At 34.9% G+C, this 17,087-nt stretch overlaps 1 protein-coding gene across 1 annotated transcript in view; it reads left to right on the top strand.

The window, feature by feature from the left end:
- PCDH11X (protocadherin 11 X-linked) overlaps window positions 1–15,624 on the top strand; it is a 620,512-nt gene extending 604,888 nt beyond the window's left edge. Inside the window, exon 7 of the mRNA XM_046673849.1 lies at window positions 15,050–15,624. Coding sequence (XP_046529805.1) covers window positions 15,050–15,624 — 575 coding nt within the window. The remainder of the gene's footprint in view (window positions 1–15,049) is intronic.
- The last annotated feature ends 1,463 nt before the right edge of the window (window positions 15,625–17,087 follow it).

Here is a 17,087-nt window from a genome sequence, read left to right as displayed (position 1 = left end):
TTTAGATTAAATATTTTCCCTTTTTTTTTGTTTTTTTATATTTGATTTTTTCTTTTTTGAGGAAGATCCCCCCTGAGCTAACATCTGCTGCCAGTCCTCCTCTTTTTGCTGAGGGAGACTGGCCCTGAGCTAACATCCATGCCCATCTTCCTCTATTTTATATGGGGGGGCACCCGTCAGAGCATGGCTTGCCAAGCAGTGTGTAGGTCCACATTCAGGATCTGAACTGGCCAACCCCGGGCTGCCAGGCCACTGAAGCCAAACATGCAAACTTAACCACTGCGCCACTGGGCCGGCCCTAAATGTTTTCACATTTGTTTCACTATATACTTTGACATTTCGAAATCCTAGCCCAGAATAACCGAGAGGTGATCCCAGCAGTGGGACTAGCTGGTGTCTCTGCTCTATCTTTGCTTTTATCAGCACCCTATACAGGGAGCATCAGAAGAGGAAGACATTCTTTTTCTTCTCTGGATTGTGATTATTGGCGATGATAGCGATAGCTCATACTTTGTCGTATATATTTTCAGTACAAAAATCAATTTTATATAAATGAAATTATTTAAATGGAATGTTCAAAGTAATTTAGGTATCTGATTTTTCTTTCTATGTACATCTTTTATCAATGTGTCATAGTATTATATACGATAGACAGTATTTTCTTGTTTTCTACTAAGTATGAAATAGTACTTTTTCATCATGTCTGAAAATATTTTTTCTTATACTTGCTATTCTTTATGTCAAAGTCAAAGATACCAGTACTGTGGATTATGTTGAAAGGCATATTTAAATGGTATATTTTTAAATTATAAATTACATTTTAAAATATCAATTGTCATATATCTCTTTATTCATTAACATTAACTCTTGCTTTTGCCAGATACAATACTTGAATAAGTAACTGACAGCAAATTTATGAACAAATGTTTGCCCAAAAGAATCTCTAAAATATCATGAATGATTTTATGTTAACAGTCACCTATGAGTTTGTGAAATAACATGTATTAACATGTTTAACTGGAATAGCTTTTGCTAATAAATAAACTGAACAGCAATTATTATTAATTATTCAGGATTCTAAAACAACTCATTACTTTAAGAACCTGACATTCTTGCAAGAAACTCCCAGAATTTATAAAAGGGCAGTTCATGATGGTAGAATTACTAATTTTTAAGTGGAGAGAAGAATTTCTAGGTCTCATAAGATATATTCAGAAGAGCAGAATGAGTTAAAACTGAAGTGTGAAAATTTTGCCAAATGAGTTCTTGCACAAGGCAGCTGTGCCCCAGTTTTCCCACCCTAAATAAGCACGGGCGTCCTGCTTTGTAGAGCAGCAATAGTTATTACTCAGCCTGCTTCATCCCCACAAATAGGCCCAGATTATTGGATGTATGGCATTGGCTACATTTGTTGGTCATTAATAATTCTATGTGTTTTTCATAGCATCTGTGGCTATATACCAAAAGGCACCTTCTCTAGCTCCCAAAAGGAGAATCTATAAGTCTGATAGATTCTCCATTGACCTAAAAATTATAAAAGCAATACCAAAAGCAATGGTCTTGCTCTGCTTTGGACTTCACTAAGTGCTAAGTTCAGGCTGTAAATTGAACTTCCAAAAGATAATAAAAAAAGGTCCCCCTACTCCCTGGGGAAAAAAATAAAAGAAATGTTTACCTTTCCAACTTCAAAAGCCAAATACAAATAATGCCTTTTGTAGTACACTTTGCATCACAACACTCCTAGCATGATAATGCTTTGCACCAAATTGTCATTGTCTCTTCATGAAGGTCATGTGCACTATTTCAATAATATGATAAAATATGAAAGGACAAGGTAATTAAAAGTTTGGCATTTATGTGCATTCCGTTTTAGTCTTGGAGAAATTTGGATGTTTAAAAAGTATTTTACAGTCACACGATACAGATCAATACGTCTCAGAATTTTGAAATGAAAGATATCATAACGCATTTTATTAACGCACATCAATTCATATTAACAAATAAGTTTGAATTTTTTCAAAGTATTTCAGATAGACATCAAACAAAATTTATTTGGTAATATAAACATGACATTAGTTTTGGTTTCTGAGGTAATTCAGAGACTTTTTTGCTTATACCAGGCCTGAATTGCTATTTTCATCAATTACTGTTTTTAAAGGGTAAAGAAACACTTTTCTTAGTGGATATTGTTAACTGAACCAGTGTAAGGTGGTTGTCACCATCATTTAGCTGAGATCTCAATAACCTGATAACAAAGGAAGTGCTACACTTGTTGACTAATCAGAAATGCCATAGCAAATGAAAGTTGCTTCTTCTTGTTTGTTGGTTGTTAGTATCGTGAGCTATGGTTTCACATATGTGCAGTATTTTGAAATATGAAAAATATCTGTGTAATCATGGGCAGTTCATTTCATTGTGTGAGCATTTTGCTTCTTTCATCATTTTATTCTAAATGAAATCCAAGATTGTTTATATTAAGAATTTGCTTAACTTAAAACCTGCTCTTTGTTAAGCTAGGCAATTTATTTAATTTAGACTTGAATTTATATAGGAATAAAACACTTGGGAGCCTAAAATTTGAAACTAAAACATGATTATGGAACCACGGATAGATTAAAGGTTTGGTGTAGAATAAACATTATTTATGAACATAAAGTATAGCTATATTTGTATATATAAGGTAGCCAACTCTAATGATATTTTCATAGTAAGTGTTCCAATCCCACCAATTTCCAGATGTTTGCCTACCCTTGTGGGTCCCAAATTACTATCTTGGTGATGATCACTTTACTCAATTTGTTCCCAACAATTCCCAGTGGATATTGGAGAGATAGGTAAAAATAAGGTCGTGCATCTTATGATATTTGTTTCTAGTGTATTCTTTTGCTGCTCTGGCTAGTTTACTTACATGAATAGATTGAAGCTGTCGAGTTACAACATATTATCTTCAATAACATTAGTGGAAATTTAAGTTACACAAAACTCTAAAAAGTTAAAATCTGGACTGAATGTTTCAAATACCTTTACTATGCATTTGGATCACATTAAACCAAGCTCTGAGCTGTCAATCAAATAGGCAAGTTGTATGTTTCCGTTATTGGCTTGAGAAGATCAAATAATGAACTATGCAGAACAGTAAAATTTTTTGCTGAAATGAATGTATCAGTTACAATCTGATAATCCCTTAAAACATAACATTTAAAATCTTCAGTGTTACAATTGGGAAGCTACTGAAAGAGCAAGAGAAAGAGAGATCAAAGCAAATTTACAACAGTATCTCATTCTTTTTCATGATAATTCAGCTTTGAACACTGATCAAGTGATCTGTATAAGACCTCTATCATGTGAAATTCGCTATCAGAGGTTAACAGATACATTAAATGAAACAGTTTGACTGGAGATTTCTGTATAATGAACATTCAAATCAACTTTGGGATAGCACTAAGGAAAAGGTCTATAAAATATGCATTTGTCCTCAAATTGATAAAGGTTAGAGAATGATAGGGAGCATCACCAGAGCACATTTAATCACATCTACAAACTTGATATCTGAATTTTGAAAGCATGGATTTGCTCTTCTATTTCTTGAATCACGTATTATATATCAGCCAATTAAATAAATATGAGTTAATAGATAGTTCTCAAAAGCAATTTAAAGGTCAAATAAGTGTAAGCATTTAGAATGAAGGAAAAGATTGTCCAAATGAATTTATTTAACCTCATAAGAGCACATTTTCTCTCTGAGACAGAACAGATGAATTACACTCTAGCAGTGATCTTCATTTCATTGTGCTAAAAATAGATTTTAATATACTGTCATTTTTTTCTCACTCCTTCTCAACAACTGCAGATGGTGTCAAGTCTTTTGTAAGTGATTTCCAAAGAGAGATACTAGGACAGTCTTCTCTGCAATATATTCTTTGTGAATAGGTATTTTTATTACACTGCTGTATATTCCATTTTCCTAGGATACCCGCTTGATGTTCATATTGGCAGAATTCTTGGCCATCACTTAAATCTTACCTTTAGTTCAAGTTGCCTTTTCAACAAGATAAAATGATCAACTATCTGACTACATGACATTTTCCCTGCAGAAGACTATTGTGATATCGACAGGGTATTTTCGTGCTGTGTGAGGATAATGTATTTCCCAAAGAAGGATATTCATTTCTTCAAAGTTAAATGTTATTAATGAGTTACAGAAGCCCTCAGAGAATGTTGTTGTAAGTGTAATTAATTAGAACACAAATTCGCAATGCATGCAATTTTGAACTTGCACTTAGTTAATCTGTACTTCTCTCATGCTATCTCTTTGGGAAATAGTTTGTTAAACTCACTAAATGGTGTCAATAATATTAAAGGAGAGTGTATAGTCCACTGCAGAAAATATGCTTAAAAGAATATTTTAGCAGCATTCATTCAAATAAAAACTCTTAGAATGTTCATTGCACTTCTCTTTTTTGTATATTTATTTAATATTGATTCACTAATAGTTGGCAGATTTTTATATACCTAGATATACAACAGTGAAGTTTATCATGAACTTGTTTTAATGAAAACTAGGATTTTCACCAAGATATTCTGAATTACTGAGATTAAAAACATTAGCTAAAGATGTGATTTTTTTTATAAATTGTACACATACACACACACACAAATATTGTGATTAATCTCCTATCCGCCAAACTGTGTCTAAGAATTACATTTAGTAGCTCTGGGTATGTGATTTCATCTTGTAGCTCATGAATAGGTTTTTTAAAACTCATAAATGTTATTAACTATAGCAATACCCATTACTTAAAGGCAAAAAGAGAGTTTTTTAGGACAAATAATATCAATAAGTTTCTGGTTATTTATGATCAAAACTTTGCTATGAAATTGACAGAGGTTCTATTTCCATAATGAATCAATTAGAATTGAGTGATGAAATGCAAAAGAAATTTTGGATTCTTGTCAAGGTGAATTTTTTAGAGAAGCTCTAGAAATGTACTGAATTTTCTATAATTTTATAGTAAAATATCATTTGAACAATAATATTACATTGCTCCACCATGTTTTTTGAAGACATTTTATGAGAAGTATCACCTGTCCTCCTAAAGACTATGTGTCAGTGCTAATGCTTAACTAGAGACAGAATGATAGCAAGTGAATTTAGAAAGTTGATAGTTCTTAACAAATTAGACTGCTTAAATTGGCAGATCCTTACTTAAATATTGGAGCAATAGGTATTCTGAAAAGATATGAATGGCAATATGTATAACTACCATTAAGAAGCTAAAGGACAACAAGTAGTGCTGGGAAAACTGCACCACATGCAAAAGAATGAAGTTGCACCCTTACCATATACCTTATACAAAAATTAACACAAAATGGATCAATGACTTAAATATAAGAGCCAAAACTGTAAAGATCTTAGAAGAAAACAGATGGGAAAAACTTCATGACTTTGGATTTGGCAAGATTTCTTAGCTATGACACCAAAAGTACAGACACTACAAGAAAAAATACATAAGTGGGGCTTCATCAAAATTAAAAACTTTTGTATGTGGAAAGACACTATCAGAAGAGTGAAAATACAATTCACAGAATGGGAGAAAATATTTGCAAATAATTTATCTGATAAGAGATTGATATCCAGAATACATAAAAATTCTACCAACTCAACATACACCCAAAAAACCTCCCAAACAACTCAATTAAAAAATGGGCAAAGAGGGCCAGCCTAATGGCACAGTGGTTAAGTGTGCATGTTCCACTTCAGAGACCCAGAGTTCACAGGTTAGGATCCTGGGTGTGGACCTATTCCACTGCTTGTCAAGCCATGCTGTGGCAGACGTCCCACATATAAAGTAGGGGAAGAGGGGCACAGATGTTAGCTCAGGGCCAGTCTTCCTCAGTAAAAAAGAGGAGGATTGGCAGCAGATCTTAGCTCAGGGCTAATCTTCCTGAAAAAAAAATGGGCAAAGAACTTGAATGGACATTTCCCAAAAGGCAGTATACAAATGGCCAATAAGGACATGAAAAGATGCTGTGCATCACTAGTCATTCAGGAAATGGTAACCAAAATCACCATGAGATACCACTTCATGCTCATTAAGACTGCTGTTATAAAAAACAAAAAATAACAAATGTAAGAAAGAATCTGGAGAAATTGGAATCCTTATGCATCACTGGTGGGAATGTAAAATGGTACAGCCACTTTAGAAAATGATATGGGGATTGCCCCAAAAATTGAACATAAAATTACCATATGACCCAGTGATTTCATCTGTGGGTATACACCCTGAACACGTGAAAACAGGGACTCAAATAGATATTTGTATACCCATGTTCACAGTAGCATTATTTAAATTATACGCATATAACATTAACAGCACAAAGGAGGTGGATAGGAGCAAAGCTGACTTGGAGTAACAAAACAACACCAGATGGTAATTAAAAATCCACGGGAACAAATGAACAAAGAGAACCAGAAATGGCAAATGGGAAGGTTAACAAAACAAAATCTATAATTAGGTTCTTGCTCATTTTTTTTCTCAGCTCTATTATAACAAATAATACATAAAGCAATAATTTTAACAATGTATTATTGAGTTTGTAACATACATAGATGCAATATATATATATTGCTTGTTAGTGCTGTTGAGTTGATTCCGACTCTTAGTCACCCTGTGTACAGCAGAGTGAAACCCTATATGGTCTTTTGCACCATCCTTTCATCTTCTGGCACTGTATCAGACAATGCTCCACTGCTATTCACAGCGTTTTCATGGCCAGTTTTTTTGGAAGTGAGTGGCCAGGTCCTTCTTCCTCATCTGTCTTAGTCTGGAAGCTTCACTGAAACCCGTCCACCATGGGTGATCTTACTGGTATTTGAAATACCAGGGACATAGCTTTCAGCATCATAGCAACAGATGGCCACCACAATATGACAACCAACAGACAGGAGGTGTGGTTCCCTGACCAGGACACAAATATGGGCTGTGGCAGTGAGACTGCTGATTCCTAGCCACTAGACCACCAAATATACAGAGAAGAGTGAATACAGGTGTACAGGAGTAATATTTATATATCTCTCACTGGAATTAACTTATAATAACTCTTGAGGTAATTCTAAGTTAAGATCACAAGCCCTGGAGACCAGTAAGAGACTGACATACACACACATGTGTGTATATGTATACATATTTATGTATGACATTACATATTATATATACATATACATTGAAAAAACGTTAAAAGAGTTACAATATTACATTACAAAGTGTTTACCTAATATAAAAGAAGCTGGAAAGGCGAAATAGAGGAACAGAAAGAGACATGAAACAAATAGAAAACAAAAAGTAAAATGATAGATATAAATCCACTATGTCAATAATAACATTAAAAATGAATGGGTTAACTGAGGAGATTTCATCACAGTGGTGTGAGAGGATCCCTTAGTCTTTCCCTTTCAATCTACAGCAAGTAAAACATAACTCAACAAAGGCTACATTGCCCAGTACACCAGGAGACCAGAGATCCACATATTGGTGCATACATAGATGGATGGACTGGACTACAAAGAGGAGGCTAAATTGAGGGGGAAGCAGAGGTGGTGCCCAGGACCCTAGACTTTTGGCAGTGGCAGCTGAGCCAGCTGCCCCCAGCACCAGAGAATTTAGTGGGCAGCATCAGAGGCAAACACGCAACTCTGGCTGGCCAGCTGTGGTAGCACCTGCAGCCATTGGAAACAGAGCAGCAGCAGTTGTGGAGCCCCATGATCTCAGGCCCCCAGCTGTGACTCAGAGCCAGGTGGCAGCAGCAGACACATGCACAGGACTCTGACATCCCAATTACGGTGATGCCTGTGGCCACAAGGTAACCAGCAACAGCAGAGGTGGTGCCCTGTGAACCTGACTCCCTCCTCACTCTTCTCCACCCACCACAGCAGCAGAGCTTCTGACCCAGGTGATCCCGGATGAAGTGGAGATATCAGCCATGCCTGTGCCCCCAGTGGTGAAGCCAGTGACCCCATGACATCAGCAACAGCAAAGCATCAGTGACCCCCAGAGACACAGGCAGTGATAATGAGAGTACCTGTGATGTCCCAAATAGAGGCAGTGGAGGGTGGAACATGCAGATCCTCAAATATAGCCAGAGGCAGCTCAGGTAAGAGAAACCAAAAACTAGTGCTATAGTATCACCTACTGAAGAACAAAAAAAAGGCCTCTGTACTCTCCAAACAGTTGAAAAGTTTGAATCCAAACAAACAAAGTTGTACATAAGTAAGAAAATTATTTGCTATGACAAAAGCACTGGCAGAAGAATAACTCAGCAAGCACCAAAAAAAGCCATGACATCACAAAAAGAAAATAACAATTCTCCACAAACCAAACATAAAATCATGGAAGACTGTAATCTAATTCATAAAGAATTCAAAATAGCTGTCATGAAGAGAACTCAATGAGCCACAAGAAAACTCAGAAAGGCCGTTCAATGGGCTCAGAAATGAAATAAATGAATGAAAGGAATACTTTACCAAAGAGATCGAAACTCTAAAATAGAACCAAACGGAAATTCTGGAGATGAAGAACTCAATAAATGAGATAAAGAATGCACTAGAAAACACTGGAAATAGAGCAGACCATACGGAAGAGAGAATTAATGAGTTCAAAGATAAAATCCTAGAAATGATGCAAGTTGAAGAGGAGAGAGAACTAAGATTTTTTTTTTTAATGTAGAAATTCTATAAGAATTATCTGACTCCATTAGAAAGGGTAACATAGGATAATTGATGTTCCAGAGGAAGAGAGAGAGAAGGGAGCAGAGAACTTATTTAAAGAAATAGTAGCTGAGAACTTCCCAAACCTGGGGAAAGAACTGGATATACAAATCTATGAAGCTAATAGAACAACCAATTATCTCACCACAAAAAGAACTTCTCCAAGGCACGTGATGATGAAACTGTCAAAAGTCAATGACAAAGAAAGAATATTAAAGACAGCCAGTGGCTGGGGGAACAAAGAACCCTCAAGGGAACCCCATTAGGTCATCAGCAGATTTATTCCCAGAAACTCTACAGGCCAGGAGAAGGTGGAATGATACATTCAAAATATTGAAAGACAAAAACTGTCAGCCAAGAATACTCTATCCAACAAAGTTATCTTTCAGATATGAAGGAGAGATAAAGGCTTTCACAAACAAACAAAAGGTGAGGAAGTTCATCACCACCAGACCTGCTTTACAAGAAATGTTGAAAGGAGCTCTCCTACCTGAAGTGAAAAGGCAAAGTCATACAAAGTTTTGAGCAAGGTGATAAAAAGACAGAATCAGAAAGTTGCAACTCTATATCAGCACAGGATAGTAAATACTTCATTATAACTTAAAGGTTAAAGGGAAAGAAAACATTAATAATAACTACAATCACTTCAATTTGGTAACAAACTCGCAATACAAAAAGGGATAATTTGTGACAACAAAAACATAGAAGCAGAAGAGGAAAAAGACCAAACTTGCATAAGCAAATGAAGATAAGATGCTATCAGCAGAAAAAGGACTATCTTATCCATAAGACCTTTTATACAAACTTCATGGTAACCACAAAGCAAAAATTCAGAGAAAAAAAATGAATGGATTAACAACCCAAATAAGGCAGAAATTGTCAGCTGAATAAAAAAATAAAACTCAAATGTCTACCTACAGAATCCAGGCCTTAGATTGAAAGATATAAATAGGTTGAATATAAAATGGTAGAAAAAGTTATATCATGAAAACAGAAACCATGATAAAGTTAGAGTGACTACACTAATATCAGACAATTAAATAAAAACAAATTTGTTAAAAATTTTACCAGAATTTTCCCTTTTTTTGTTGTCCTTTTCTGGGTTTGGTACCAGGGTAATGGTTGACCTTGTAGAATGAGTTAGGAAGGATCCATCTTCTTCAATTTTTCGGAATAGTTTGAGAAGGATAAGTACTAAATCTTTGAATGTCTGGTAGAATTCTTCAGAGAAGTGATCTGGTCCTGGATTTTTGTTTTTGGGGAGGTTTTTGATTACTATTTCAATCTCTTTACTTGTGATTGGTTTATTCAAATTCTCTATTTCTTCTTGGTTCAGTTTTGGGAGGTTGTATGATTCTAAGAATTTATCCCTTTCTTCCAGGTTATCCGATTTGTTGACATACAGTTTTTCATAGTATTCTCTTATAATCCTTTGTATTTCTATGGTATCTTTTGTAATTTCTCCTCTTTCATTTTTAATTTTATTTATTTGAGCCTACTGTCTTTTTTTTCTTAGTGAGTCTGGCTAAGTGTTTGTCAATTTTGTTTATCTTCTCAAAGAATCAGCTCTTAGTTTTCTTGATTCTTTCTATTGTGTTTTTAGTCTCTATTTCATTTATTTCTGCTCTAATTTTTATTATTTCCCTCCTTCTGCTGACTTTGGGCTTTGTTTGTTCTTCTTTTTCTAATTCTGCTAGGTGTAGTTTAAGATTACTTATTAGAGATTTTTCTTGTTTGTTGAGGTAGGCCTGTATTGCATGATACTGGCACAAAACCAGACACACAGATCAATGGAATAGAATTGAAAGCCCAGAAATAAAACCATACATCTCTGCACATCTAATCATTGACAAAGGAGCCAAGAAAATACAATGGAGAAAGGAAAGTCTCTTCAATAAATGGTGTTGGGATAACTGGACAGCCACATGCAAAAGAATGAAAGTAGATTATTATCTTACATCATACACAAAAATTAACTCAAAATGGATTAAAGATTTGAATATAAGACCTGAAACTATCAAAGACCTAGGAGAAAATATAGGAAGTATACACTTTGACATCAATCTTAGCAGTATCTTTTTGAATACCAAATCTACTCAGACAAGAGAAACAAAAGAAAAAAATAAACAAATGCGACTACGTCAGACTAAAAATCTCCTGCAAGGCAAAGGTTAATCATGAACGGAACAAAAAGACAACCCCCCAACTAGGAGAAAATATTTTCAAATCATATATCTGACAAAGGGTTGGTTTAGAAAATATATAAAGAACTCATACAACTGAACAACAAAAAAACAAAGAACCTAATCAAAAAATGGGCTGAGAATCTGAGCAGACATTTTTCCAAAGAAGATATACAAATGGCCAATAGGCACGTGAAAAGATGTTCGCCAACACTAATTATTAGGGAAAAGCGAAGAAAAACTTACACCTATCAGAATGGCTATAATTAGCAAAGCAAAAAATAAATGTTGGAGGAGATATGGAGAAAAAGGATCCCTCATTCACTGTTGGTGGAAATGTAGACTGGTACAGCCACTGTGGAAAACAGTACGAAATGTTCTCAAAAATTAAAAATAAAAATACTACACAATCCAGTGATCCTGCTGCTGGGTGGGAACAGGAAATCAACATTACAAAGAGATTTTTGCACCCCTGTGTTCACTGCAGCATTATTCCCAATAGTCAAGACATGGAAGCAATCCAGGTGCTCATCAACTGATGAATGGATAAAGAAGATGTGCCATGTGTAAATACACACACACACACACACACACACACACACACACAATGGAATACTACTCGGCCATAAAAAAGACAGAATTGTCCCATTTGCAACAACATGGAAGGACCTTGAGGGTATTATATTAAGAGAAATAAGCCAGAAAGAGAAAGACAAACACCGTATGATTTCCCTCGTATGTGGAAGATAAACAAACACATGGATAAGGAGAACAGATTAGTGGTTACCAGAGGGGAAAAGGGTTGGGAAGAGGGTGAAAGGGGTAAAGGAGCACATATGTATGGTGACAGATAAAACTAGACTATTTGGGGATGAGCAAGATGCAGTCTATACAGAAACTTATATATAGTGACAGGTACCTGAAATTCCACAATGTTATAAAGCAATATGATCTCAATGAAATAATTTAAAAAATGTTACCAGAGGTAAAGAGGGACATTTTATCATCATAAAATGCAAAATAATCAGGAAGATATAACAATTATAAACACATATGTATCTGACAACTGTGCCCCCAAAATCACGAAGCAACAACTCACAGAAATGAAGGGAGAAATAGACAATGCAACAAGAACACCTGGAGATTTCAATACTCCACTGTCTATAATAGATAGAAGAACTAGACAGGGAGCAATAAGGAAATAGAAGACATGAACAGTGCTATAAACCAACTAGAGCTAATAGACTTCGGTAGAACACTCCACTCAACAAGAGCAGAACAATTCTCCTCAAGAGCACATGCAGCATCCTACAGGACAGACTATATGCTAGGCTAGAAAACAAGACTCAATATAAAGAAAGAATTGCAATCATACAGAGTATATTCTCTGACTACAATGTAAGTAAATTAGAAATAAATAACAAAAAGAAATTTGGAAAATTAACAAGTTTGGGCAAATTAAACAAAACAGTCCTAAATAATCAATTGGTAAAAGAAGAAACCACAAGAGAAATTAGAAAATATTTTCATGATGAAATACTTGATGTTTTCCCCTAAGATCAGGAATAAGCCACAGGATGTCTGCTTCCACCATTTCTATTAAACATTGTACTGGAGGTTTTAGCCAGGGCAATTAGACAAGAAAAGATATAAAAGTCATCCACATTGCAAAGAAAGAAGTAAAACTATTTCTATATGCAAATTATATGATCTTGATATACAAAATTCTAAGAAATCCACTAAAAATCTATTAAAACTAATAATCAAGCTCAACAGTGTTACAGGCTATAAGAGCAATATATAAAAATCGAGTGTATTTCTATACTCTAGCAATAAATGTATCTGAAGAATATAAGAAAACAATCCCATTTACAATAGAACAAAATGGAATAAAATACTTAGAAACAAATTTAACGAAAGAAGTACAATGTTTGTACTCTGAAAATTCTGAAATCCTATTGAAAGAAATTAAGGGTCTAAATAAGCGGACAGACATCCCGTGTTCAAAGATCAGAAGACTTAAAATTGTAAAAGTACAATACTTCACAAATTATCTTCAGATCCAACATAGTCCCTATCAAAATCCAAGCTGAATTTTTGCAGAAAGTGAGTAGAACTGGAACCTTCATGCATTGCCAGTGGTGATGTAAAAAGTGCATCCAATCTGGAAAACAGTTTGACAGTTCCTCAAAAGTTAAACCTATAGAGTTGCCGTATCACCCAGCAGCTCCAATCCTACATATATTCCTGAGGAAAATGACTGTGTCTAAACAAAAATTTTTAAACAAATGTTCATAACAGCATTTTTATGATAGCCAAAAAGTGGAAACATTCCAAACGTCCGTCGATTTATGAACGGATAAGTAAAATGTAGTATATCCACACAAAGTATAATCTTGGGAAATAAAAAAAAATTGAAGTATTGATACATGCTTCAACATCAATGAACCTTAAAAACGGTATTCTAAATGTCACAAAAGACTCCATTTAAAAGATTTCATTTATATTACGTGTCTAGAATAGACAAATCTATAGAGGAATAAAGTAGGTTAATCATTGCTTAGGGCTGTGGAGTTTGGGGGGAAATACGCAGTGACTGCTAATGGGTACTTGGTTTCTTTTTGGGATGATAAGGATGTGCCAGAATTGATTGTATGATGGTTGCACAACTCTGTGAATATATTAAAAACTATTGAATTGTTCACTTTAAATGGGTGAATTTTATGGTAAATGAATTATATCTCAATAAAGCTCTTAAAATGTCTATAAATCATCTCTCTTCTCAGTGAAAATGACTTTGTATCATTTGCTTGTCAGAAATAGGCAAATGACCCAATGTTGAAATTATGATGTATTCGTTTGTTGCAAAATTTAAAGCTAGCAGATGAGTTGCTTTTCTGATGACCAGGAAATTAAACTTCATTTTAAAGTATAGTTGTATGTGTGTCCATATATTTCCATGCATGCTTTTCTGACAATATCACCTCAAATACATAAAACTCTACCTTCCTACTTCTCAAATATAATTGTGCAAAAGCATAAGATATTTTAACTGTTAATGTCATAGGGACATTTTTAAGTGTCCTCTAAATGTAGAAAAGTAAATGGTTATTTAATGGAAAAGATTAGTCTTAATGAGAGTCAGTTCTTGTATGTCTTATTCTTTGGTTTTAGAAGTGATGGAATAACGACACGGACTCTATGTCCTGTTGAGCATTTATAGGATCATGAATTTCTATTTTTAATTTTTAAGATTGTTATGTCTTCTTAGAGAGTTGACCTTTTTATTACGCTAATATCCTTTATTGCAGCTAAAAACATTTCTTGCTCTAAAGTCAGCTTTTATGTTGCTATAGCTACTCTATTTTGCTGGTCTTTGTATGGTGTACTTATTGACAGTTGGTATCTATTGACATTTGAAAACTTTACAGAAACCTTATAAAGTTTTAGAAAGTATTACAGTTTAAAGCTAAACACTTCGGATCTATAGTTTATGATTTACTACACTCTGATTTGTCATGATTTCAGAAAATGAGGACTACAGAAATCATTTATCTTTGAGATAATTACAGCTATATTTCATTCTTGAAACTAAAAGGCATATCTTAAAGTTCAATAAACTATGTTTCCAAATTAACCTAATTTATTCTTAGATTTATTCTCAGATTAATTAGATTCTTAACCAAATGATTAGCTATAATTGGTTAGTTCATCATATATTTCTATGACTGGTTTTCCCACTCATTTTACTCATGTCCTCTCTTTGTCCTAGTTAGGAGCCGTATTTCAACTGACTTGTGTGTATAGATGAATGACCATAGTTTCCATTTATAGTCACAAACACAATTAAAAATATCTACATTTGGAGACTAGCCAGAGTATCTTAATTATAAAAATGAGATCCCATCCACCCACTCCTGCTTATTTATGTTTCTCTAGGAATTATTTCTTGACAAACCAAGTACCAGTTGTGAAAATATTGGAAGTCTCTGATATCTTTATATATAATTAACTTTTCTTGTAACAATATGATTTATTTTAAGTAGCTAATAAAGTATGTGTTTGGAATATAAATTTTATCATTTGTTTCCCACCCTAACAGCTGCAGAAATAACTGTTCAACCGACTGTGGAAGAGGCCTCGGACAACTGCACTCAAGAATGTCTCATCTTGGGCCATTCCGATGCCTGCTGGATGCCGGCTTCTCTGACCCATTCCAGCCCTTCACAGGTACAGGCCTCTGCTCTATGCCACAGCTCACCCCTGACGCAGACCTCTGCTCGCCACCACAGCCCTCCAGTGACACAGACCATTGCTCTCTGCCACAGTCCTCCGGTGACCCAGGCTATCGCCCTGTGCCACAGCCCTCCACCAGCACAGGCCTCTGCTCTCCACCACAGTTCGCCTCTAGCGCAGGCTGCTGCCCTCCATCGCAGCCCTGCACGGCCACCAATGGGTCTGCAGCAAGGTTGGGGGCAAGGTGCTGGACCTGATGGACTACTTTCTCTTGATCAAGGAGTGCAAAGTAGTACAAGATCTCAGTTTTACACCATGTCTGAAAGACTTCATCCTAGTGACGATTCAATTAAAGTCATTCCCTTGACAACTTTCACCCCAGGGCAACAAGGCAAATCCTCCAGGGGTGATTCTCCTATTATGGAAGAACATCCCTTGTAAGGCTAACATGGCTACTTCACATTTTCCAACAGGATGTATATAATCAAAGTTTAAGATCCAATTTCAATGAATATTCCAAATTGTTAGGTTTGTAAATATCTATGTAAATAGAAACAGATACCAGAATAAAGTCAGAGCTAGACCCTTAGTCAAAAGTTAAAAATAAACTTACAATTTGTTTAATTCAGAATGTGGATTTAAAAAGAAAAGAAAAAATTTACACCCCTTTGTACAGAAAGGCTTATCATGACAGATATCAATATGTAGCATATATTATTTCTGATGCATTGTAAATTTTTTCATTCATTTTTACCAACATGTGCAAAATTACTGATTTTTTCCATTCTGATTTTTGTGGACCCAGTATGTAGCAAATGGAAAACTAGCAAATTACTGATTTTCCAGGAGTAGCTTTAGTTCATCTAAACTTTTGTTCAGATAACATTAGAAGGTATAAGTACAGTAGCATTTGCTTGTCTTTTTGTTTGACATTTGTCTCCAGTTTCGTGTTGTTAGTCTTTCTACAAAAATGCACATTAGGGAGTGTAAATATCTCTTACATTTTTTGTCTACCTGTGTTTTTATGTTTTCTACCTTTATTTCAAGAATATATTGTTCATATAATTTGTATATATGTTTTCAGTAAAGAACATATATAAACTGTACAGATTTATGTCGATAAGCTATTTCTCTACTCTTTAGTAGAGTTCGAGACACTGAAGTGCAATAACTGTGCCCAAGTTAAGCAACTATCAGCTAACAAGGGCCTCTTTTTGTTTTAAATTCACCTTTGTAGTTTAGTGTAAAGTGCATCAGAAATCATATTGTATCTGCCATGTTAAGCCTGTATTCCACTATTAATTGGGCCTTCATCTTCTGGAATTTGTATATAACAGCCTAGAAATTCACAAGGAAGGTGGACGTATTCAGTGCAGGATTCATTTACAGCTGCGACTGTAAACTGCTGTTTTCTAGAGAATATCGGGAAGATTTAAATGTTGATTTGACAGCTGACTTGGCTGATAGCAAAAGATGTTAAGTAAAAAGAATAAACAAATAAATATAACTGTATATATAACCACATACTAAACCTATAAGACTAAGGGATTTTTGTCATTCTAGCTCAATTTACTGAAGAGAACCACTGATAACAAGATAAAAGGAAGGAACTTTCCAAGAGAAGTAAATATAAATCTACATCAAACGTGTTACAGTACAGAATTTTAAGGAGATGTGCAGAGGGAGAAATGAGGTTCACGACTGCGTCTTGGGGTGGATAAGAAATACCCCAATAAACACACATATGAAAAACCAACAAAATCTCATATATGAAACAAAATATGTCCTTCTAAGCAAAGAATACAACAGTATTCCAAGGGAACACTAGTTTCCTTCTGTTGTCTGTTTTTAATTTTCCCTTTTTGTCCTCTTAACTGGCCATGATCTTCTATGTGCACATTTCA

Source organism: Equus quagga, chromosome 10, assembly GCF_021613505.1.
Source record: "Equus quagga isolate Etosha38 chromosome 10, UCLA_HA_Equagga_1.0, whole genome shotgun sequence".
Taxonomy (NCBI): Eukaryota; Metazoa; Chordata; class Mammalia; order Perissodactyla; family Equidae; genus Equus; species Equus quagga.
Note: the sequence above shows the minus strand (reverse complement) of the source record. Positions and strands in the feature narration are given on the sequence as shown.